The 25,600-nt window shown below is 34.4% G+C and overlaps 1 protein-coding gene across 4 annotated transcripts in view; it reads right to left on the reverse strand.

The window, feature by feature from the left end:
* Nucleotides 1–370: 370 nt before the first annotated feature.
* Nucleotides 371–25,600, reverse strand: part of LOC141512620 (DBIRD complex subunit ZNF326-like) — a 38,261-nt gene continuing 13,031 nt past the window's right edge. For 2 of the 4 annotated variants that reach the window (XM_074221701.1, XM_074221700.1), the window contains 7 exons: nucleotides 24,384–24,579; nucleotides 20,859–20,967; nucleotides 19,052–19,199; nucleotides 15,352–15,451; nucleotides 12,056–12,186; nucleotides 10,612–10,707; nucleotides 5,361–8,111 (listed from right to left, as the gene is read on the reverse strand). In XM_074221701.1, coding sequence (XP_074077802.1) covers nucleotides 7,803–8,111; nucleotides 10,612–10,707; nucleotides 12,056–12,186; nucleotides 15,352–15,451; nucleotides 19,052–19,199; nucleotides 20,859–20,967; nucleotides 24,384–24,579 — 1,089 coding nt within the window. In that variant the 3' untranslated portion in view covers nucleotides 5,361–7,802. Of the gene's footprint in view, nucleotides 3,362–5,360; nucleotides 8,112–10,611; nucleotides 10,708–12,055; nucleotides 12,187–15,351; nucleotides 15,452–19,051; nucleotides 19,200–20,858; nucleotides 20,968–24,383; nucleotides 24,580–25,600 lie in introns of those variants that run through there. The other 2 variants (XR_012475547.1, XR_012475546.1) reach the window with 2 other exon arrangements.

Here is a 25,600-nt window from a genome sequence, read left to right on the forward strand (position 1 = left end):
ATGTAAATCAAACATGTCAAATAAAAATACTAAAAATTAAATATTATGTACTAATGTGAAAAAAAGCATATTTTTTTTAGCTTTTACAAGGCAGTGGGGTTAACTGACTTGCCCAAGGTCACATAGCTAGGTAATTATTAAGTGTCTGAGGTCACATTTGAACTCAGGTCCTCCTAACTTCAGGGCTGGCACTCTATCCACTGTGTCACCTAGTAGCCCCAAAAAAGCATGTTTCAATAAAACTAACTCATCTTAAGAATTATACAAGTGATCATATCCTTTAACTTAATCAGGTCATCTGAATAATAAAATAAAAAACCCTTTTGAATGAGTGATTCAAAACAGACTTTAACTGAACAACTGATAGTGGTTGTTGGAATTAATTCCACTTCTTATGTGATACAAAAAGATTTAAGTAACTCCAATACCCAGTATACTACCTTTCACAAGGTCACTGGCAGTTTTCACACATAAAGACATTTAACTAATTAGTCTCAGTACAAAATTTGCTAACTTCAGAACTTAAACTGAGTCAGTATTTTGTTTCTCCGAATAACTAGAATTTATTCTATTATAATTCCCTAGCCCAATAATGGGGGAGGGGAAAAGATGACTTGCCCATACCCCTCCTTTTCAAGGGAATATATTATCTAGGTGAGACCAGAAATTGAGGTGATTCGCACATCAAGAAGACTAATGAAATATTGTAGCCTCTCTCAAAGACAGGACAATCTATTAAGGTACAAACAATAGTAAACAATCCAATAAATGCTAAATTATATGGTATGAGATCTAAATGCTAACGAAGTTCAAAAGAAAGATAATAAGATTTTGAAAAGCTTTTATGACAGAAATAGCAGGATTAGTCAGGTCTCTGTTGATAACGGTGGGGGGGGGGGCACAGTATAAGGGAAGATTAAATGCCCAAAGGAGGAAAAGAGAGGACATAGCAGGAACAAGAGAAAGGGCTGAGAGGTACAATATGTTTGGGAAAGTGAGGTGATTGACCAAGCTACAGCATAGTGAATATTATAGAGTGGTAGAAAATGGGTGGCACAGTGGATAGAGCACTGGCTCAGGAGTCAGGAGGACCTGAGTTCAAATTTGACCTCAGACATTTAACAATTACTTAGTTGTGTGATCATGGGCAAGTCACTTAACCCCATTGCCTTGCAAAAACAAAACAAAAATAATGAATAAGTAAGAGATCCCAGATTATGGAAGTCCTGGAAAGTTCATTTACAAGGGTCAGAAGGCAAACTTGTGCAAGAAATAATTGGGAGCCATATTTCCCTAGGTTTTTTCAATAAATTTTTACTGATATCTTCTGATTCTCACAGAATAATAGTTATCCCAGACATCCCTTCCCTTCCCAATATCTTAGTACTTTTTTTGACTAGGATTGATAGGATGAAAGCACCTTTTCTAGATCAGTCTGGCAGTAAGCAGTAGGGTACAACACAGAATGGGAGGGAGACAATCTGCAGTTAGGGAAGTCAGATAAGAGGGTATCCAAAAAATTGAGGCAGTAAAGATCTACAATTTGGAGTCAGGGTCTCCTATTCTAATCCCAGGACTGATACTAACAAGCTCTGTGTTGAACTCAAGCAAGTCACAATGGAAACCAATACTGTCACCTGAAAAATTAGGAGATCTTATTAAATGATAACTAAAGTCTCTTTAAATTCTCAAATTCTAATGATATGTGACTAGTAAAAAGAAAAAAAAAGGTTGGCTATACAAAGAATAGAGGTTAGGAAGAGACATTTCAGAGAAAAATAAGTCTTAATTGTCAGGTATTTAGGGAAAAATAGAATTAAAAAATTCCAAAGTTCTGAGCAGGAGAAATGTAAGAATGACAACAGCCACTTAAAGAGAAGAACAGTTTAAGTAACTGTTACCTAAATTTTGCAGGTTGATCATGAAGTGGAAAAGAGTGTTCCTGGCCCAGAGTCAAGACCCCAGAGAGAGAGTGTACTATTATTTCAAATCTGCCTCAGATACTAAGTTCTGTGACCCTGGGCAAGTCACTTCACCCTGATGGCCTCAGTTTCCTCATCTATAAAAGGAGTATAAGAAGGAAATGGCAAACCACTCTGATATCTTTGCCAAAAAAACCTCAAATGGGGTCAAGGAGGGTCAGACATGACTGAAACAAATGAACAATAAAATAATAAAATACGTAATTCAGTCTGACATCCAAATGGAGAAGTCAAAGAGAAAAGAAAGTCAAAAGAGAGGATAGTTTTTGTCTATAAAAGTCATTAGCAAAAAAGTATCAGCCTATGGTGATAAGACTTGAGTTATTTATTATCTGGACCAAGTGTTGGTAAACTACTAAAAATGATTTTTATATTTTTAAAAATAAAATTTTACTTAAAAAAAAAAAGGTAAAATTCAGCAGCAGGCCAGATTTGGTAGATTTTGCCCCCAGAACTAGCCATTCAACCTTTCTTTTCTTAAGGCTAATAAATAATTGAGGATACTGACCAGTTCATAAAAATTAAGACTTTGTAAATGATAAAAAGGGACAATAAATGCAACCAAATAAGACTATGAAAACATGACTATCTATACAAATATGCTATGCTATCCATCCAGAGTACTGTAATGTACTGTTCTGTACAGTACATCCCATCCAGAGTACTGTAATGACCCTCCAAAAATACCAAATTTGAAGAATTTGTGTATCCTTAGGTATATGTTTTTCAAATTAAGACAGTTCAATTCAAATTCTATTCCATATTAGCCTTCAAGAGGTATTTAATATGAAATTAAATATCATGTGAGAAAAATAACACTAATATATTGTTTGAGTCTAATTCATTTTACTTGGTTAATACTTTTGTAATATTTTATAATATCGATTTGACTCTTCAAAAAAGGACATATTTCATTAACTAATTCTTACCTCAAATCACTTTAACAGGCTTTTTTCTGTTAACTTGCAATGAAATTTAATCTTAAGAAAACATCATTTAATTAGAAATAACATGAAGATGGTGACCCTCTCAGATTTTAAAATTTCATGCTTCGGTACAAGTTGTGGGTTTAAAATTCTCAAACAGACACTACCCCCAGATTTGGTCCCTTCATTCTCAGAATGAAATACAGTCAAATGTTCAGCATCCTTGAGTGAGGTATGATCATTCTTTACAGGAAGTTTCTAACTTGCAACAGAATTTCATGAAGAATAGAATTAGAAAACATTACAGAGCTACCTCTTGAGGACCCCAAGTTGTACTGGCTTCATCACTTTACCTGCAGTAGCGTGGATTGGTCTATCTGCTCACTCTTGGGGATTCTCAGGAATTATGAATCAGGGACCTCACTTTCATTGCTCAACTGCTACCCAAAGCTACTAGAAATAAAAAGAGATTTACAAATATTTCATCAGTACTTTAAACCAAGGATATGGAAGCTAGACAACTGGGAATGCAGTGATTCTAAATCTGTAGGCATTATGCAAAAGAAAATGCAAAGTATGGTGTCAAGGGAGTCCTCCAGGAGCAATAGGACATCTTGGCAAATTCTCTGAAGAATAAATTTAACAGTTATTAAAGAACAACACCCTATTATTGCCGTCAGTGAACTTTACATCACAAGAAAAGATACAAGGGATTTTCAGAAAGACATCTGTCACTTAACAATGATAGTGACCTGAGCCCTGACAAGCAATTTAAATCCCAACTGAGGAAAGTGAGTTAACCCTTTGACACCTGGTAAATTTGGAGAATTTGAACCTTAGTTCTCCTCATCTGCAATTATTGGTGCTATTTGAGAAATTCTGATGTAAAGAAAACCTCAAAACCAGCTTCTGATTCAGATGCTCTTAAGACACATGTCCAATTATGCTGTATGGTTCTCAACCACTGCATAATTTTTGACCAAAATCCACTGAAAAACTTTAAAGAGGAATGAGTAAAATCAAGTCTCAAAAAAATAAAATCAACACAACCTTAAAAATAAGTAAACAATAAAAGCAAAATGTGACATTTTATCTTATCACTCCATTAGATGGTTTTGCTTAAGATTTTAGGGGAATATAATTGGTAGTGATATTTGCATGCTTATTGGGAAGTGTGTCAAAACAAAATGCAAATTTTTAAGGCATCTGGAAATATAAAATAATAAAGTCAAGAGTTCATGTTGGAATGTAAAAATAGGTAACATTTAAATTAATTTCATAAGGAGTCAAACTAGTATTTCATATAATTTTAACTAGAGGGTTGAAATGACATGGGAAAGAAGTGAAAAATCCAATTTATGTGTCTGTCAAAACAGTAACCCACTTAATCAAATACCACTCTACAAAAAAAAAAAAGGTAAACTTATATCCAGAAATCTAATACAGTTCCAAAAAAGGATAACATAAAAGACAAAAGTATGGAAGATCATCTAGCTTAAGGATATCACAAATTCAGATGGGCAAGTCACTTAATCCTGATGTCCTCAACCCTCAAAAAAAATTTATATAAATATATAAATACACATACACACACATACACACACAGATTTGGTCAGCAAGATCTAACCAAGTTACCAAAGTAGGACTCCTGGTAATGAAGTCAAATTTAACCATTGAAAAGGGTACGCAGGGGCAGCTAGGTGGCACAATGGACAGAGCACCAGCCCTAGAGTCAGGAAAACCTGAGTTCAAATTTGACCTCAGACATTTTGCCTAGCTGTGTAGCCTTAGGCAAGTCACTTAACCCCATGGCCTTGCAAAAACAAAAATATCCAAAAAATAAGAGTGCTTAGAGATGACTGCTTTAAATGTAAAACTGAACAAAGGTTTGCCTTCATACTTCCATCAAGAGCCCTCAGGCAATGGCTTTGTTTTGAAGACTTTTTTCACTCTTTTACTGGAATATATCCCTATCTCTACTGTATCCCACACTACATTGGGAGGCCATAATCATTCTTTGAATAGACAAACAAGGATGTTTCAGACACATCTCCTAAAGGACCAAGCTCTTTAAGGACCACAGTAGGTCTTTAACATGGGGATAGGGATAGGGCAGCATTTAGTTCTCTGACCAGACACCCCCTCTTCTTCTCCCCCCATACATGATAGGGAAGTCCACATCTTAAGAGAAATATCAATAAATGTGTAGGTTAATCTAATTTGGTTTTGCTCTCCCTTAAGATAAAACTTCTTGTAATGTTTGTCCCTAACAGGGAAAAATTTATTATAACAACAGGTCAAAACTGTTAGTGAAGACCCCTCCTCATTCTGGGGGAGGTAAATTTGCAAGGGATTATAATAATATATATATATATATATATATATATATATATATATATATATATATATATATATATATATATATATATGAATATGAATAAAAGAAGCAGTCCAAACAATTAAATTTCAGGTTCCAGACACATTCAAATAAGTATCCACCTAAGGATCCTATATATTCACAAATCTAGAAACAGCCCCATCTCAGAACAAGAACCAATGAAGAATGGAAAGAGGCAGGGCAGGGTTAAACAGACTAAAGTCAATTATCAACAGTGACTTGTGTACCAAAAAGATTCATCAAGGACACATATGGTTGAAAATGATAAAGAAAAGGGATAACAGACTGAGAGTCCTGTTGTCCAGGACATCATGAAAGAAGAGGAAGGTGTTGGATGAATCCAAGAAAGGAATCGTCAAAAACTACCCAGTATGAGAAATCGTGGATGGATTAGAATCTTTCCCACAGTAGGGGACTCTCTAAACTCTCTATAAGATTAGATCCATTTAAGCAGATTGGGGGGGGGGGGGTGACCTTAAGTCAAAAAGGTCAAAAGCATCAGAAAAGTCAGAAAAATCTTTACATAGAAATGAAGTAATACAAGAACACCAAGATCAATAAAACAGATCTAACAATAAATGGACACTCCATCAACATTAGCATCCCCTGCTTGTCACTTTTCTGGGTAGTTCGGAATCCCCAAAATCATCTACATATGGGCACTTGTCTTACTAAGACCCAGGAGAAACAAACAGATCAGAACTACTGATTTACTACAACAGTCAATATGTTCTTTACTATGCATTCTATCACATTCAAAATGTTAATACCATCCCATCAATTTGAAAAGGCTGCAAAAGGCCTTAGTAGACTGCTAATGCAAACAAGGATAAACATGAAGATAAATTCCAACAAAAAGACTAAACTCTTATCTCAGCTGAGTCTGGAAGGGTAATAAAGCAAGGTATGCATCTAATGGAGAAGCACAGAAAGCCAAGGGAAGGGCAGCTCATGGCCCTTCAGGACTGAAGAAACTTTCACCTCCTAGTTGCAAATGATGGAACTGAAGGTGCTAAAGGAGTTAGTTAATGGCTTGGCAAATTTCTACAAAAGCCTTGACCAGCAATATTTCAAAGACCTATTGTTTCCTTGCTGTGGGAAATTTTTCCATTAACATATCTCACAAAGGCTGTTCCATCTTGGTCTTGGTGTTGTCTAAAAGCTACAAAGACTACATAATTTGTCCCTAGTTACAAAAGGATCAAGGGTCAGAGCTAGGATTTTAATCCAGGTTTTCCAGACTCTAAGACCTTGATTTTATCCCCTATGCCACAAGCCTTTTATTCCAGTTATTTACTTATGCATAAAAATCTAAAATATTTCATATCTGTGAAAAAATAAGAGTACTTATCCCTGAATTTAAAACTACATTAACATTCCTGGAAAAAAACAAACATTTAGAGACAAAGTAATGGTGCTTTTCAATATTAACAATGATGAATAGTTATGAATAACATTCTTATTCTAATTTACTTAACACTAACAAAAACGAAGAAGAGTTTAAAAGAAAGAACTTAAGAAGTTCCACTATGACCCCTCAGCACGACTTAAGAAAAGTGAGCATAAGAACATCTTTTTAAAACTCAGTGATTATTTATTCCAAAGAGACAATATTCACAAAAAAAAAGACAGTTTGATTCTAATGTGTTAGCCAATAAGAGGCAAGACAAAGGAACTCACAGCAGCTATAATACAATTCTGTATTCAAATATATAATCAAAAGGAAATCAAGTTTTGGCACAGAAATAAAACTAAAAAAAATCTTTAAATAGATAATCAAGATGTTCAAAGCTAACTTTATATGCTAGTTAAAATGAAAGTTGAAAAAATCCACCCTCGTCAAAACTTTAATTAGTAAGTCAAGTGAAGCACTCTACACTGTTTTTTCAATATCTGAATACTGAAGCTACAGGATCCTGATTTTAAAAATACTCCATTGATAAATCCCATTTGATTTAAAATTGTTACTTCAGGAAAAAAAATGTTTCTAGAAAACATTTGCTGCTATAAAATGATAGTCACAAAAAAGCTATAAAATGTATACCCTAAACAAACTAGCATACACTGGGCAATGCAGTCTAAAAATAGCCATACTTAAAGCAAAAAAAGTTCTGGCCCATTCATCTCTCCAAAGGGTAATTATTCAAAAAGTTTTTTATACATCCTGAATATTTACTCCCATAAGCAGCATTTCTGTTAAAATGATTAGAATAGAAATATTATACTACACATCTCAGCCTCAACAACCATAAAGTTAAAAAAAAATTATACAATTTACCAGTTCTAAGTTTGATTTCTATAAAAGCTTGACTAAAACTATTACCTTCATTTTGGTAAAACAAATCCAGAAGATTTTTAATTCAGATTACCAAATTTAAATATCACGGAATGTGTGCACAGGGTGTTAAACAATTCATATTTTATCCTATTTTAAAATTCTTCCAATTAGCCAATTCAAGAAAAGAAAAATATTGCTACGTCTAATTCTTTATGCAATTAATTCTCTTCAGGCTGTTCAATATTGAAGTCTGCTTGTTCTTCTGTTCCTTCCTCCTCTTCTACTTCTACTTCTACTTGTTCTTCTTCTTCTACTCCTCCTCCTACTTCTTCTCCTCCTCCTACTTCTTCTCCTCCTCCTACTTCTTCTTCTCCTCCTCCTACTTCTTCTTCTCCTCCTACTTCTTCTTCTTCTACTTCTTCTTCTTCTTCTTCTTCCACAGGCTCATCAATCTTTTCTTCCTCCTCATCAGACTCTACTCCCTGTTGCTCCTGACTTTGATCTGCAGCCTCAAAAGAATTCTTACCCTGAAATCAAAAATGATAGTTCACTTATTGAAGTGATATATTCATTTTATGTTAATCAAATTACAAAAAAAGCAATCTGAGCACTCTAAAACTATAGAAACATGATCTGTTGTTATAACAGTATGAAGATGGCATGTTTGTGCTTTTAATCTTTACTCCTACTATATAGCAACCAAGGAGATTTGCAAAACTACTGAAAATATTGTACTATTCCCCATTTCCATAGCCCAATGCTTCCTTCCTAATGAGATTCTAATGACATCCATATGAAATCATTTTTTAATGCATGAAATTAATTTTTTGTAAAAACAGAGCCAATGTTATAAAGCTAAAACTGAATGAACTAAATGTATTTCCATAAGGATCTGCTTAAATTTCACAAAGTTTCATAATTTTGCAACATTACTAAAAATACATGAAACACAAAATCTGAATGTCTATCAAAAACAAGAGAACATTTACAAAACTGAACATTCCAATTTAACAACTCAAAAGTGACCTGGCCAAAATTAAGAATTAGTAAACTAAGCCTACTTCAAATATTTAGTAGTCAACAGAGGTAGCTTTCCATTCCAAATTATAGCACCAATTCTGAGTTACTATCATCCTCAGTCAATAAATTATTACCATCTTCTAGATAATTGAAGACTGAAAGTAACCTACTTTATGAATTACTATACTGCTTGAACTAAAAAGTAGGGTTTTATTTCAACAGCAGTTCAGTTCTACTTCCCTAGTCTAAAGCTCCACTGCAGGAACATTTAAGAGTATATGTAAACAAGAAGTGATTAAAATCAACAAGCCCAGGGTATTTCTGCTGGGAGCTCCAAAAAAGGCCCAGGAAAGCCCAGTCACTTCACAATAGGCACTGTTCTCATGTTGCTCTACTGAACAAAAATATGCAGATAAAAAGGCATTCCACAAAGTGGCTTGTAGATATTCTCCAAAATAATTTCGAAGTCCCCCCTCTTTTTTTTCCTATTAGATTCAACGACTACTTTTTGACTTTAAGTACTAATAGTATTCACTGAAACTATCTACACATTCTGTGCCTTTTCAAAATTTTGTTGAAAATATCAACCATATTACAATATTGGATAAATAATTTACATAAATATTATAGCTAACAATTTACTCTTTAATTTCTGTTCACCTAAAACTCTCATCTAAAAGGTCTAACACAGGAAAAAAATTACAAAAATTGAGGGAATGACAAAAAAAGAAATAACTGTTTTATATATTTTTCCAGAGTACAGAGAATAGGTATAGTCTGTCAAAAACATTATTATAAACTGACAGGACACTTTACATAGCAACTCTTGAAAATTTTCCCCCACTTTCCTCAAAACCCCAGCTCACCTAAGCAAAAGGATAGTCAACCACTGGACAATAAAACAAATTTCCAAAGATCTGGAATTTAATGGTAAATAAATTTGCCACTTTAAGTTCTGCAGTTCTGTTCAAAGCCCAACTCTGCTACCTACAAGATGAGTAATTTACTTCTAAAGGCCAATTCAATTTTAGGAGACTGCAAGTAGGAATCAGCACTAGCATGAGGCTGGCAAAAAAATAAACATCTAAATTTGTTCTTGGAAGCAAAGCTCACAGAGAAAAAGATGCCCTGTTTAAATCACATCTAGAAAACTGTGTCCAATTCTGGATCCATTTTACAAAGGAAAGAACTTTAGTTGATCAAGAAAAAGATGAGCAGATTAAAATTAATTGGAAAACAAGTCATAAAAGAATTTACTTAAACAAATGGGGATGTTTGGCTTAAAGAATAGAAAACAAGGTGGTGGTTGATAGCCTCTTTCAAGGGAAAGTCACATGGAAGATGGAAAAAGGCATAAAATAGATTAGTTGGTAAAAATTTTTAAAAGGCATATTACATAGAAATGAGTAAAAACTTTTCCATAGCTTTGTAAAACAGGAATGAAAAACTCTTTTCCCATAACTAGAGATCTTCCAATAATCACTAATTTAGAAATGGCATTGAAAGGGCTTTATATTTTGGGTGATACCAACAACAAAAACAATAACAAACATTTACAGGCACTTTAAGGTTGGCAAAATACTATACATATACATACATATATACACACACACACAAACATTTTTTCATTTAAATCTTTCAACTTAAATAAGCTTTAACTGAATATTTTTCTCTTTTTAATTATCTCTTACATCAGTTGGCTTTCTGGAAAAGAGGATTTCCCCCTCCAAAAAGCTCAATTCCACTGGCTTATTGTAATACAGAGGAAACCCAGGGTTTTTTATTTCTTAAGCAATTACTTTCTAGAGAGGAAAGTATAATGTCATACAAAGCACTATCCAAGTATCACAAAACTGTTTAGTAACAGGAAAACAGATAAGTATACTCAAAATATTCAGTATATTCCCAGACATCATTTATTAAATCTATAAGAATGAATAAACATTGTAGCAATTTAACCATCATAAGCATTATATCAAAATTTGGAAAATCTTTTCAAAATCTTACCTTAACAAAAAGTTCATATCGTGCTTTTACAATTGGATTATTCAAGATGCTAGTAGCAGTTAAGATGCTCTCTCTTTTTATTTGTTCCCTATAGGCCTACAAAAAAGGGGAAAAACCCATAAATATTTAAAGAGAATCTAATTCCATGTGAAAGTATTCAAATTTAAATTCATTTTATTCAAATAATTTGTTTTCTGTAACAGAAAATTGCTAACAAAATCCAACTGTAATTATAATGGCTAATTTGTTTATAGGATTTTGAGATTTTAAGTTTTTTTCTTACTTCAATACACTATAATAAAAATCATTAATCATTTATTATCTTGTGTAAATAATACCCAATTTCTGACTAGGAATCTATTTATGTAAATTATTAAGAAATAAATTTGCCTCTCATTTTTGCCACTCCTGATACTGTTCCAATAAAAAAGCTTAGGATGACTTGTCCTGAGAGATAGTAACTACAATGGCATATTTGTGTACCCAACCACTTTTTCTCACCTTCCTTCCTTTTTCCCGCTTTTATTCTTTCTTTCTTTTTCTTTGTTTATTTCTTATCATTAAAAGTAAGCAACAGTTCTTGCCAAAACTAGTCATTCTAAAGCTGGGTTTGGGAATAATGATTAAGGTGTTTGTAGGAAAGATTCTACTGACAAAAAGGCAGAACAGGGAAGATGGATAAAAGCAAAAAGGGAAGGAGAAGGGATGGTAGCTAGAACAGGGATGGTAAAACTGAAATTCACAAAATAAAAAGGTTGTTCAATGATGTTTTAGGGTTTAATCCCTGAGAATTTGTGTGTGTGTGTGTGTGTGTGTGTGTGTGTACATATACATATATATTTTCAAAATATGTTCTATTTCAAGGCAAAAAAGAGAGATGTTTTAATTTCTTTATCCTTGGGATAGTTTTCTCTAATTTCTCCCCTCAACAATCACAAAATCATCTAAAAATAACCTTAGTAATGACTTTACATGAAATACAACATGGCTGAATGCTAGACCAGCAGAGAAGCAAAACTATTTGAACCAGAATTTCAAAGATGATATAATGCTGAATTATCTAATAATCCTAAAGCAGTTCCTCCTTCTAACAAATCTTCCCTACCTACAGGTCACCAGAGTCAGTTAAAAAAGTAGAATACTTTTTACTCTCTCAGTGAAAGGATATTTTTACGAAGTGAGAACTATGTGGCCTTTAAATCACAGAGAAAGCTCTAATGATTTTTAACAGTATTGTTATTTTTCTTTTTCTCAAAAATAAATGTCTCAAACCATTTATCACGATTTTTAAGAATTACAAATCTGAGTATCTTTTCAGATAAAAAAACCTAAAGACAGGGACAACATATGGATCAATGGTAGTGACCCAATAAGCACCACCAGCCCTTAGCAGCACAAACGTAAGAGAGAAGTCAATGGCTTACTAGACTAGATTCAAACATACTTGTTTCCCCTTGGCATGGTCAGGAGATTTTAAGTGCTGTTGAACCGAACTGTGTAAGGCAGGTACATACACACTGCAAGCACTGCAGTGAACAGTCTCTACTTTCATCATGTGGTCATCTGCAGTAACCCCTAAAAAATACATTCAACTATTAAAGAGAATAACTCATAGTGCAACATTAAAATGTTGCCTTGTGAGTAGTAGACAAAATCACGTGTAAACGATTGTTATTTCAATAAATATGAGGAACCACTATGATGATCAAAGAACATATACATCTTAAAAGAGCAGGATTTACTTAAACATTTTCTCTGGACTAGAAACCTCACATAAACCAGGTTTTGTTATTTCATTTCCACATTACATTGCTGGGCAGAAAAAAGTTATCCAATAACATTGGAAGATAAACTGGAAAAAAACCTACAATGCTTAAATTTGGAAACATAGAGGCCACAAAGAAATAAAATCAAAGTGCATAAAATCCTGAAGGGTATGGATTGAGTGACCACAAATTCACCAAATCCCAACACACCAGTTTGGTATACCTTAACACTTGCAATAATATGCAAGTTTTTAAATTATGCCATACAAAATGGGGCCAGGACAGTATTACCCTAAAAGGCTGTAGAGAACAAAGACAAACAGAATTAACCAAGATTTATATAAATTCACAGATGACAGAACAACAACGAGGCAACTTTGGAGTTACATTAGGAACTTAAAGGTGATAGTAACACAGGACAGCCTTGTCTTCTTATACAATTCTCTATGGTGTCATTGTGAAACAACTCGAGACAGTGAGGAAAGACCAAGGGTTCTGATCCAGTATTATGGATCACATAGGATCATTGATGTTCTTACAATCTAACTACAAGGAATCTGGTGAGCTACTCAGTGATTCAATAATTTCAAAGAATGAGAATGAAGAGAAAACAAGATGTAACAGAGAGAAAGACTGAGAACTGAAGTGAGAGGAGATGAGTTTCTCTGCAGGCTGGATTCAGGAAAGAGAAGAAAGGATAAGTTTGAAGGAAAGTGCAAAAGAGAATTCTTTTGAGGCACCAATGTCTCACTCTTTAAGTCCCTCCCAATCTCTCATTTATTGTCTCTCTCATCTCAGGAAAAAATATTAGGATATCACTTTACTCTAGAATAAATCGTGTCATTTCTGGCCATCTAGTCTTAAATTCTCCTTCCAAAATACCCTAAAGAGATTCAATGCCAAATTCATTTTTGTTAAAAATCCTCTTTCTTACGCCAGGGTGCCTGAATTTCTCTATTTTAAAAATTTTTTAATTTTTTCTAATATGCTTCAATGTAATTATTTTTCTTTGTAATTCTACCCATACATTTTATTTTATGCATTAAAAATACTACTCTGAAAAGAGGTTCATGGGCTTCAACAGACGGCTAGAGGAGTCCATGACAAAAAAGGCCTTGAGGGCCCTTGATCTTATGTAATTATGTATAGTTACTGGGTATAATCTATGAACTGGAAAAATAAATAGTTCCTTTCATTTTAAAAGGGTTCATATTCTGGTAAATTTATTTTTATTCATAAAATTGTTTTAAAAGATGATAACCAGAAATATTTTAGACTACCAAAATATTAACTGTTATAACACAAAACGGAATTTTAAAAATCAAACCTAAAAAGTAATATTTGAAGACTTTCAAAAATATTAGAGGGGTAGCTAAGTGGGGCAGTGGATAGATCACTGGTCCTGAGTTCAAATTCAGACTCAGACACTTAATACTTGCTTAGCTGTGTGGCCTTGGGCAAATGACTTAACCTCATTGCCTTGGAAAAAAAAAACCACACAAACAAAAAAAATTCATAATTTACTGAAGAGAAAATTAGAGAGAGAATAAAGTATATTGTTTCTAAAGGGAGGAAGGGAAAATACCTTTCAACAAGATACTAATACTTAGAGGAAATAAAAGACAAAATAGATTCATTTGATCACATAAAAAATTAAAAATAAAATAATATAAAATAAATTTGTATCACCCATTTTTATTAAAGATCTAAAATCCAAAATTTCTAATTGACTAATAAATTTGTAAGCATAACAGTCATTCTCCCATAAATAAGTATCTTATAAAATCATATATTTATAGCTGAAGGAATCTTTAGAGGCAATTTAGTTCAATTATCTCACTTTAGAGATGATGGAAAAAAGTTCAGGGCAATGAACTTATCCAGAGTCACAAAGTAGGAGAGCTATGATTTGAACCCAGGTCATCCGACTCCAAATCTAGTGCTCTGTCCTACTGTATCAAAACTGAAAAGGCAGTTCTAGAACCCCACAAATTACCAATACTGCCATCAAAAAAGTCCTCAAACTTGCATAAATAGAGAAATGTATATTAAAATTCTTATTCAACTTGATACCCATTATATTGGCAAAAACAACAATCTAGGGCAACCATGGTTAAAAAGAAAAAAAAAAAAGAACTGTGGCTGTAGCTGTCATTAGTTCACTCCCTTGAGAGTAAGTAATTTATAATTATATAATAAATGTTTTAACAATACATACGCCCTTTTAATCAATGATCCCGTGCCTGTGACTATATCAACAAACTTATAATGGGGGAGGCGGTATACAGAAGTATGCCCCAAAATACTCATTTACTCAAAGAACAAGCCACTGTGGTTATATCACTCAGCCAGAAGGAATTCAAAGAATTATGGGAAGAATCATAGGATGGGATACAATGTAAAAACAGAACCAAAAGAATAATGATACTGTACAACTATAATTACCCAATAAGATAAATAAACCCAGGTTAAATTTGCAAAAAAAGGTCAAAAAGAATTAGGAAATAAAAATGAGAGTATTCAAGTCATGTATACACATCTTTGGGACTGGTTTAATAAAAGTAGCATATTATAATAATTATTTACCATGCTTGTTCATTTGTCTTCTTTATTCCTATTAGAGAATTTGAAAATTAGGATTGTTAAGGCTATTTTGCAAAATACTTCACTATTTGCATACTAGGGATATGAAAATCTAATACATACTACAAAGTATTATCTTTGGCTTTAAAATGTTTTTCTGATTAATATTTAACCAGAATTCACATTCTGAATCTTGCTCCTAATTTGGTCCAAAGGACATTGTCTCAATTCTCTTTTATTAAACTGAAACATGCATGAAATTTCGAAGAGAGAGAGAGAGAGAGAGAGAGAGAGAGAGAGAGAGAGAGAAAGGAAGGACAACAAGCTCCAAAGCTTATCAAACACTTCTAACAATGAATTTAGAAAACACAATTGGTCAGAAAATACCTACCTTCCATTACATCTTTCTCAATTGCTTTGACAGCCTCTGAATCATTAGTCGTCTGCTGCTTACGCATTGATGTTTTCTTGAATTTATTCACCATACACTCCTAAGAACAAGAAAAAAAGAGCCAGTAATACAAATACACAATAATTGTGTAATACTTTTCTAAGGTTTACAAAGCACTTGACATCTGTCATTGCACTTAGACTTTTCTGAGATGAGTATTATCATCCCCATTTTAAGGAAGGAGAAACTGAGGCTGAGGAAGCTCAAGTGACCTGGCCATGTTGAAACAGCTGCTCCATCCTGGAGATGGAACTCCAGACCAGTCATTCCTGACTCCAAGCTGAGCAGAGTAAGAAGCAGTCCCAGCAGTCTTCAGAGATAAAAATATGAAACAATATAATTAAATAACAAACCCAGAAAGACTTTTTGTTTTATAGGTAGTGGAGTTACTATTTAAAATGGAGAAGAAGCCAATGCAGACTGGCACAGTGTTAACTGAAGCTTCACATAGGAGGGAGGGAAGGCCTGAGAAGGCAAACAATGGGGTCAGATCTGAATAAGGCACAGGGCCACAGTGTATTAAGGAGAACACCACCAGGTACAATGAGGTGGAGGCAGCAATGAGCATGCCAAATGACTTAGTTACTGCCCTACTTCTCTAGCTCTCAAAGGTCTAACTCCTAAAGTCCAAAGACTTCATTCCTTGATCATTCCATTCCAAGATTTCTATTTCAGCTGCATTTCACTCAACTGCTCTCACCATAGTCCAGGCATATGCTACATCTAACTAACCTCTTTCAGTGAATTTATCTTTTCTCTTATGCCAAACAAGAAGGCCCAAGGTTATAGATTACCTTCAGTATTTCCATTCTAATCCCCTCAGGGTAGATACTTAAAATACTCATTGATGGATTATTTATTCTCACACTGCCTATTACTTTAATGTTCTAGATGGAAATATTTTGTAATTTATATTTAAGTTCTTCCTAATAAGCTAACAAATTCAAACTCTAGAAAAAATCAAAAGTACCTAAGTTTTGCTTAAGTTCATATGCTTTCTTTAAATAAAAGAAATATGGGAAAGCAAGGAAGAATGGAAAATATTAAAATATATATATCTATGTACGTACACACACACACACACACACACACACACACACACCCCACAGACTTCTTAGACTGCATTTTTGCATGTTTTGAAAAACTTGTGAGAATGCTAGCTATTGAAGTCTGCAGCAAGGACAAGCAGCCTTGACTACAGAGGCCAGTGTTGCACATAACTGTTTACTATCAGGACAAAGTCCAGGATACCAGAGGGAGTCAAGTCCATCCTTGGGCCTGCAGGCTGGTACTTGATATCTGCCACCTTAGAGAACTGCTGCTTCTAAAAAGCAATGGATTCAGAGGCACCCAACAGACCGATATGGACGATGTTGAGACAAGATGAGCCCAGATCGCAGGAACGATGCCCAGACTGGCTAAATTCTTGAAGAAGCAATTCTGCTGTTTCACAGGAGGTCACTTTATCACCAGTTTTTCTAGTGATTTTACCTCACAATGATTGAGTTAAACAGCAGTTAAACAGTTTTCCAGGGGGATTCAAAGATAGAACATATTTACTATGAACTTAAGATTAAGTTTACCCTGGTCCCAAAAACATTTTACGATGAGAGCTATACTCTCCCAGGAAACAATAACTCTCCCTGGCACACACCTTTTAGATGATTGCCACACAAATGAACCATGATATAGGACATTTTAACAGAAAAAGTAGCACCTGAGATATATGAAGCTATCATCCTAAAAAAAGACAGCACTCCATCTATCTCCACAGCAACCACAAAAACCTAAAGCAATCTGAGAGTTTAACGAACATCATTTCTTTTTTTTTTAATTTAGATTTTGCAAGGCAATGGGGTTCAGTGGCTGCCCAAGGCCACACAGCTAGGTAATTACTAAGTGTCTGAGGATGGATTTGAACTCAGGTACTCCTGACTCCAGGGCTGGTGCTCTATCCACTGCACCACCTAGCTGCCTCAAGAATTATTTTCTAAAACATCATTATTTATTATAAGCAAGTGTGCTTTCAAGAAAATTGTCATTTTTTTTACCAGAAAGATCAATCACAGCAAGAGTTCTTTCCAACAATGACAAACTTTTTTTCTTTCAACTTCTATCAGATCATTGAATTTTCTCCACTGATATCAAGAGCCACTTCTTCACTTTCTGAACTGTTACCCTAACTGTAGTGGACTCACCCACCTCAACTAGACATGTTTGATATGTATGGGCACCAGCACCTCTGCCCAGGACTACAGAGCTCTCATCATAATATGCCAGGGGTAGGTTTCTACTTTTACTACAACAGTACCAGAAAAAGTCAAGCTGACCTTTTTAAAACTTTAACCTTTACTGCTGACTGGAACTTCTGGTGGCCATGGAAGGTACATTAATGCCAACATGTCCAGTTCTGGGAAGTCTGGGATCAAGCCCAGAATTCTGAAGTCAGAGAACTTGTTGCAACCTTCCAAATCAGGGCATAATAAACCTGAATTTTGTTAAAGACTGGCCCCTATCCGAGGGGTGGAACAATTATGATGGTTAAGATGGCCCACTGCCTTCTCTGACTTAGAGATGCCCATCCACACTCATATCACATCAGTCGGTCCCAATTTATTTCTTATTTCTGGCCTGCAGAATTCATGTCACCCAAGTAAAGATTCACTTTTTCATGCCTTATCACTAGAAGTCCAATGAGCAAGCAGCAAAAGAACAGGACTGACAGATGATCTATAGCCAAGGAAAGCAATTTGATAAGAAGAGTTCAGTTGACATGTTCACTCAAAGCAAGCTCTTCCCATGGTTCATCCTTCTTTCCTGCAAGAGATTCACTCACCAAATATTACAAACTTCATACTGATTAGATAGTCAAGAAGAATTTATACTGCAGAATTGCCAAGATTTATGGAATAAACAGAGTTGCTTCTAGTACCCTGGTGGATTCCATAAGTATCATAGTGGAGTGCCACAATAGAGGCTCAAGCTCTCTGGAAGCAATCTAGGGGAAGAGATGGTACTTAGGTCCACTACATCCCAACTAGTGGGCAACTACCATAAAAATTCCTTTTCCCATTTTTCAGCCTAATATTAGAATGTGGAAACCCCATACACTTTGGCAGCTCCTTGAAGATGTGTATCCCTGTCAAATGGCACAATGACAATACAATTGGCACTTAATAAAGGTTTGATTCATGAAAAAATGAACAAGCACAGCCTCCTGCTTTTTCTCCCCAGCATCTTATTTACTTTTGCTTTGCATCTTGCTTAGCTTTTAATCTGAACCCCATCTCTGATCCTCTAAGAGAATGCTTTGCTAACAGACACATAATGCCTATTAAGTTGAAAGTACTGATCACAGGTCTATCTCTTTGGAATACAGCATTCTGATTTGTTTTTTATTTTGGGGTTTTTTTTGCAAGGCAATGGGGTCAAGTGACTTGCTTAAGGTCACACAGCTAGGTAATCATTAAGTGTCTGAGGTCACAGTTGAACTCAGGTACTCCTGACTCCAGGGCTGGTGCTCTCTATGCACTGCACTGCCTAATTGTCCCTAGCATTCTGATTATTAATTCAATATCATATCTCCTTTCTTAACTCTAATAAGGGAATAAGTATTCATAACTAAGAAAAAACTACTTACATGCAAAAATTCCATAACAATTTTATCAAATTTGGTTTGTTTCTGAATATAATCTAAGGTTTCCTGGTGAAAAGAACTTTCCAGATGAATTTCAATTTCTTTTTCTTCAAATGTTCGGAATTTGCAAAATGAACATGTGAATGTCATCCTATGAGAAAAAAAAAAGTCAGGCACTTTAAGAAAAATGGATATTCAAGATTTCTGAAGATGTACCAATAAAATTGATGATATAAGCATTATTAATTTTCTGAAGTCCCACTTGAGGGCAGCAGGGAGAAACACACTACTTTTAGAACAGTTACCCAAGTCAACAAATGGTAATGACCTCTATGGTCTCTTCCTTTAACTACACAACTCAGTGTCTCAAGCCTGAAACCATCAGTTTAGCAATGACTCTAAGGTCTCATAATTATCCCTGTACTAAGCTTCCAAATTAAGCCAAAATATAGAAATGTCCACTTCAGTTCCCATTTCTATAACTGCACTATCAAGACAAATTATTCATACTGATTTCAATTGCAAGATCAGGTTTCTAAATGAATTAAGGGAAATTCTAGAAGTGAAGTCTGAACTATAGTAGCATCACTCAAAATTCAGATATACATCATTTTCCGGAGTGTCTCAGAAGAGCAGAAACCTTCTTTAAAAAGAGTACTTTAGAATGATTGCTTGCTCAGTGACTCCATCTCAGTCTAGATCCATATATTCAAAGCTTCTGAAATGATTCTAAGATTTAGGATCACGGTTGAATGACATAAAGGTCGATTGAATGACATCTTCAACATCTTGCCATTTACCTTGACTCTAATATCACTTCCCTCCCACATGCACCTTCCTCCCTCTGGACCTGAAACCCTGCCTTACTCTTCAGGTGACCTAACCCACTTTGAGCTTTGAAATGACTGTGATCAAAGAATACTAACTCACTAACCAATTGTCTCTAAAGAGTCCCAAACCATATTTCCGATTTGACTAACCTCAACATTTTGCGACATCTTTCCATGTACCTGCTAAGCCATATGTCTGCCCCTACTTCCCTTTCTCACTTTCTCCCCCTTGCTTGGGGAACAGTGATCAAATTAAGAGAATCACAGATTTAGTGATAATAGTCCCAGAGAAGCTGAGGAGTAGCCAAGTCAAGATACAAGATGCTAGTCTCAGAATTCAAGCCTGAGGGGCAGTTAGGGATGCTGTGGATAAGAGCACCAGCTCTGAAGTCAGGAGGACCTGAGTTCAAATCCAGCCTCAGATACTTAATTACCTAGCTGTGGGAACCTGAACAAGTCACTTAACCCCATCACCTAAATTACCTTGGGAAAAAAAAATCAAGTCTGAGCATCTTCTCTGAATGTCCCTCAGTGTCTCTCACTGTTGAGTGGTAGAGTATGACACTCAGCAGCCTTGGGATGCCACCACCAAAGACCATTGCTAGGACCACCTATTCCACTGCCACCACTTCCCTATATAGGTCTAACCCTACAGGTTACCCTTCAGCTAACTTCTGTAATTGTAACCCCCAGGGTTTAGCAAACTGTCTAGAACGCATTAAACACTGAACATAGGCTTCTTAATTCATTCATTTATAAATACTTGCCAGGTTTGTTGTAAAAGGGATCATCACTATGTTTAAAATTCTCAGAAAAAAAACTGGATAATGGAGGCATTACTGCATTTCTGTGAAATTGAGTTTCTCTAAAATGTTGACTACTTTTATTGTACATATTTCTGGCACCTAGCATGTCTCCCACCTATTTGGCATTTAGTGTTTACTTAAACAAAGTCTGATTTTATTCCATTAAACACAGACCTGTATACATCACCATACTTCTCACTGATCTTCTCTCTTCTCCGCCTTTGTTTCTCTCGTCGAATTTCAACTCGTCGCTTCTCTTCTTCACTTTTAGGGGCTATTTTAGCTAGTAAATCATGGGAATAAAGAAAGAATATTTAACAAAATTTCTTCCCTCTGTTCTAGGTTCAGAAAAGTTCTTTTAGAGCTAGCAGTAATGATGTTCCAAACCAACCTCCTTGTACTCACTAGAATGTGTTCTATGTTTTATAGATAGATAGACAGATAGATAGATGGATGGATGGATGGATAGATAAATGTTCTTTTGATGGGGAGTGTTTGGGGTTAAGGTTTTTTAGTTCTTTAAAAAAAAAAAAGAGGGATCAGCAACAGCAGTTCAAATACCAAGAAATCATAGTCAGAATCACTCAAGACCTCATAGCTTCAATGATAAATAATCCTGGAATACAAATATTCCAAAAGGCAAAAGATAAATGTTTGCAAACAAGAATAACTCCCTGCAAAAGTAAGTGTAATCCTACAGGGGGGAAAAAATGGGACTTTTTCCTGACCAAAAAAAACTAAAGCTGAGTAGGAATTTTAAAATGTAAAAACATTAAAATGAAGAGATACCTAGAAAGGTAAATTTGCTTGAAAAATTGGAAAGGGCTGTGAGTTTTTAAATATAAAAACATCAGAATGGAGAGATACCTAAAAAGATAAGTTTGCTTGAGAAACTGAAAAGGATTGTATGATGATATAGTACCAAGGATCAAATTCGAGAGGGGGACAGAGAGCAGTGAAAGAAACAAATGTTTCTTCAGAACCTAAATGTCTTCAGAGTACAAAGAGAGTTAAATAAGAAAAAACGGGATGGGGGGGGGGACAGGTAGAGAGAAGAGAAGAACTCAACTCAAAGGGAGTACTGACTATTTGAAAAATTCTTGCTAAACAAAATATGGCATATGAAAGTAACAAAATACTACTGCTTAGTAAGAAAAGACAGGTGGGGGAAACTAAATGGTGTAGTAGAGAGAGTAGCAGTCCTGGAGATGGGAGGACCTGACTTCAAATTCAGCCTCAGATATTAGAAACTTACTAGCTATGTGACCTTAGGCAGGTCACTTAATCCCATTGCCCCAGAAAAAAAAAAAACGAAAGCAAAAAGAAATGATGGGATGACTGCAGAGAATTCTTTGTAGGCAGAATCTTGGAAAGTAATGCAGAATGAAACAATTAGGAGAATAATTTTTACAAGGACAAATATCATGAAGAACAACTCTGAATGATTTAAGAAATCTGATCAATTTGATGATCATGTCAAGAAGACATTTGAGGAAACACATTACTAACTAACTACCTGCTGATAGAGGTGATAGACTCAATATTTTTTAACATACTCAAATGTAAATATTTGCTTTGACTATGCTTTGTTTTTACAATTTTTTTCCCTTTTTTTTGTATAACAAAGTTTGAGAAAGGTTAGGAATACCGATATAAAAAGAAGGGAAAGGAGGCACTGAAATTTTTTTCCCCAAAAAATGCATAAAAAAGAGCAAAATGGAATTCAGAAGGAAGCAAAGACAAATAAGATATTTGCAAAAATAATATAGGGAATTTATTATATACTTTTTAAGTGTTACAAAATGAAGATTCACTGTTTCATATATAATCCTCTATTTATACGGACTAATTCTTTTTTAAAGGAAGTTTAAGCACAAATACCTATTTTTCCCCCATCCCCAATTCATTTCTCCATTCAGAATTTATTATATCAACTAAGTCTCTGACTAACCCCTCCATAATTAATTCTTCACCTCTTTTTATAACCAGTTGAGTTATTTTCTTGTCACTTTCAATTTTGCAAAACATCATGAATACATATCACCTGAACTCTATACCTACCACCAACCACTAACAGTATGGCTCCTAATCACCACTTGTCTTTCCACTTCCAATCTCAATCTCCTCCAATTGTTTCTTCATACCACTGCCAGGATAATTTTCAATAAGCACAGAAGTAATAATCTCATTCCTCTGATGCACCAACCCCAAAACTCCTTCAAAAAGTTGAACAGCCCAAAATTCAGAGAAGAATGAAAAATATTTTTAAAAGGAGCCAATAATAAAAACCTGTGGCTTCAGATGGCTATCAACAAATGGACATTTATACATTTATCAAGGAAGGTGAACTAAGGGTATCAGGTCAAGAAAACAAATTTTATTCAGAGATAACAAGTTTTCTTGGTATCTCAGAGAGGACATGATATAATAACACTTATAAATGAAATCTGCCACCTGAAAGAAATGCAAAATAAATACAATAAAGTTTAGGAAAATGAGAAGGAAAAAAAGTCAAAATGTATATAAAATATATATATATTAAAAATGTAAACTCATGGGGAAGACAGGGACAAGAAGTGCAAAGCACTTGGTTGAAGATCAAGAGAGAGAAGCAGAAGCAAAATTATAATTGACAAATTCTATAAACCACCTAAACATATAGAATGGATGAAAAATTAAGAAAACAAATCAGAAGACTGGCACTGTGGCAAGATGTAGTAATGATTGGGGATTTCAAAGATCAAACTTAATAACCTTTCCTTCCCCAAAAACTCACTCTCCTTAAAGATTCTGAAGCATTCAATATTCTTCTCAAGCCACACATACAGCAAACTATCCTATTTTTTTCTAATAAATCATTCACTGATTTCACACCCACTGCAAAATTCCTTAATTTAAGTTTATTTCAAAAATCTGTTTCTTCTCTCTCTATACTCACTTCCTTGCCATACTCCTTCACTCCCAATGATTCAATTACTATTCAGAAGAATCTTCTCATTTTGCAAGAAATAAAAAGTTGTAATTTAATAAATACCAGAGCACAAAAAAAGAATGATTTACACTAAATGAGAATTCTTATGTTTTTAGATACCTTATAAATGTATCTCCTGAATAAGTGCTAAGTTTTTAATGATAGCACAATATTCTATGTGCTAAATGAATATAAATAGTAAAGATACTGTTTATATTATATCAAATTAATTAAAGCAATGGAGCACACAATCTAAGGGATGGTCCAGAGATATCTTAGTGAAATGTCAAATAAAAAAGTTAAGTCTTCCAAAGTTAAAACTATATCCAGAGAATCATAATTCTGTTGAGAATTTTTGGCCATAATACAAAATAACAATTATGAAAACATGTTAATAAACATTTTTCTATTGCATCTGAATTATCAAATATATCTAAAATTAGGTAAAACTGAAAAGCCAAACAGGTCAAGTTTTCTGAAAATACCTCCCACAAGACATACTGAGACCAATTCAGTGACTGTTGCAAGTTTGTAAAAGAAAAATTGAAAATCTTTAAGAAATCTTAAGTACTTGTCAAGTTTAAGAAATAAATTTCAATAAAAAGTACTAAATACAAAACAATTCAATTTTCTGCCTAAACTTTTTGTTTAATGAGAAGACAGAAGGTATCAAAAAACCTTGTTTAAAAAGGAAAAGGCCTAATGGATCATTTCACTTTACTACTTACTGGGTGATTTTTTCTGGTTTATCTTCTCAATCAATTTTGTCAGTTTGAGTTTCTTGATAAATGTCCCTCCAGGCTTAATAGGTGGCTGCATCAATTTTCTTTTTATTCCTCTTGCAGCAACTGCTACATTACTGGGTTTGTTATGATAGTCTACAATAATTCCAGGTTTATGCTTGCCTCCAAAATCGCCCATATGCTGTAAATTTGTGAAATCAATAATTATTAGGAAATTATCCCATATAAAAATCCCAATTCATACATGAATTACACATTTCCTATTCTTTTGTTTACTACTGAAAATTCCCCAGAATGTATATTCTATATTGGAGCACCCTAGAAAATCATTGAAAGGGTCAGTATATATTTTCACCACCAGTAGAACAGATATGGATGGTTCCTATATACACTGGATTTTTGAAATTCACAATTAATCCAGATGGTGTACATGACAATAAAAAGGTTAAAAACTTGTACAACTCTCTCTGACAACTGCTCTTCAGAATTTCCAACTGAACTATCCCAAGAAAATACTTAACAGTGAATTTTTACTGCCTCTAATTTGGCAGAAAAAGGTGCTTGTATTTGTAGTTTTATGAATGGAAAAAGGCTGCTAAAATCAATTAGAAATGGCTAAAGAATCAGAGCTGAAAGGGACCCCAGACAGTCTGGTTCAACACCTGCTTCCCACACCCTTTTTACAAAATATTGAGATCCAGAGAGATTAAAGCAACCTGCCCAACATCATGCAACTTTAAAGCAGGATCTTTTATTACTCTCCAGACCCAGCATTGAGTAAAGAATAATCACATCTCATCTAATCTCTCAGAATTCCCCACCTGGAAAACAGATTCTTAACTATAATTTTATATATTAAAAAAAACTGGCAGATTAACAGAAATCCAACCAGTTTGTTCTTTTCTGTCCTCTTCCCTAACCATTACCAAAACCTCAGAGGCCAAAAGCCATAGTTTTATTTAAATAACTACAACCTTCAAATACAAAACAAAGGAGTAATCTGAAGAGAAGAAACCAATGGGAACTGTACAAGTGCTGAAGTGTAGGGGGAGGAAAGAAAATCTTATTGGTTTATTTAATTCATCTAAAGAAGGGAAGAAAGAAAAGCCCATTCAGACTAGACTGGTGAATCCAAAAAGTAGAAAATACCTATTTTACTCCCATGGAAAAAAAAAACCTGATTATTTCTTAAAGGTACTATT

Source organism: Macrotis lagotis, chromosome 2 (assembly GCF_037893015.1).
Source record: "Macrotis lagotis isolate mMagLag1 chromosome 2, bilby.v1.9.chrom.fasta, whole genome shotgun sequence".
Lineage (NCBI taxonomy): Eukaryota > Metazoa > Chordata > Mammalia > Peramelemorphia > Peramelidae > Macrotis > Macrotis lagotis.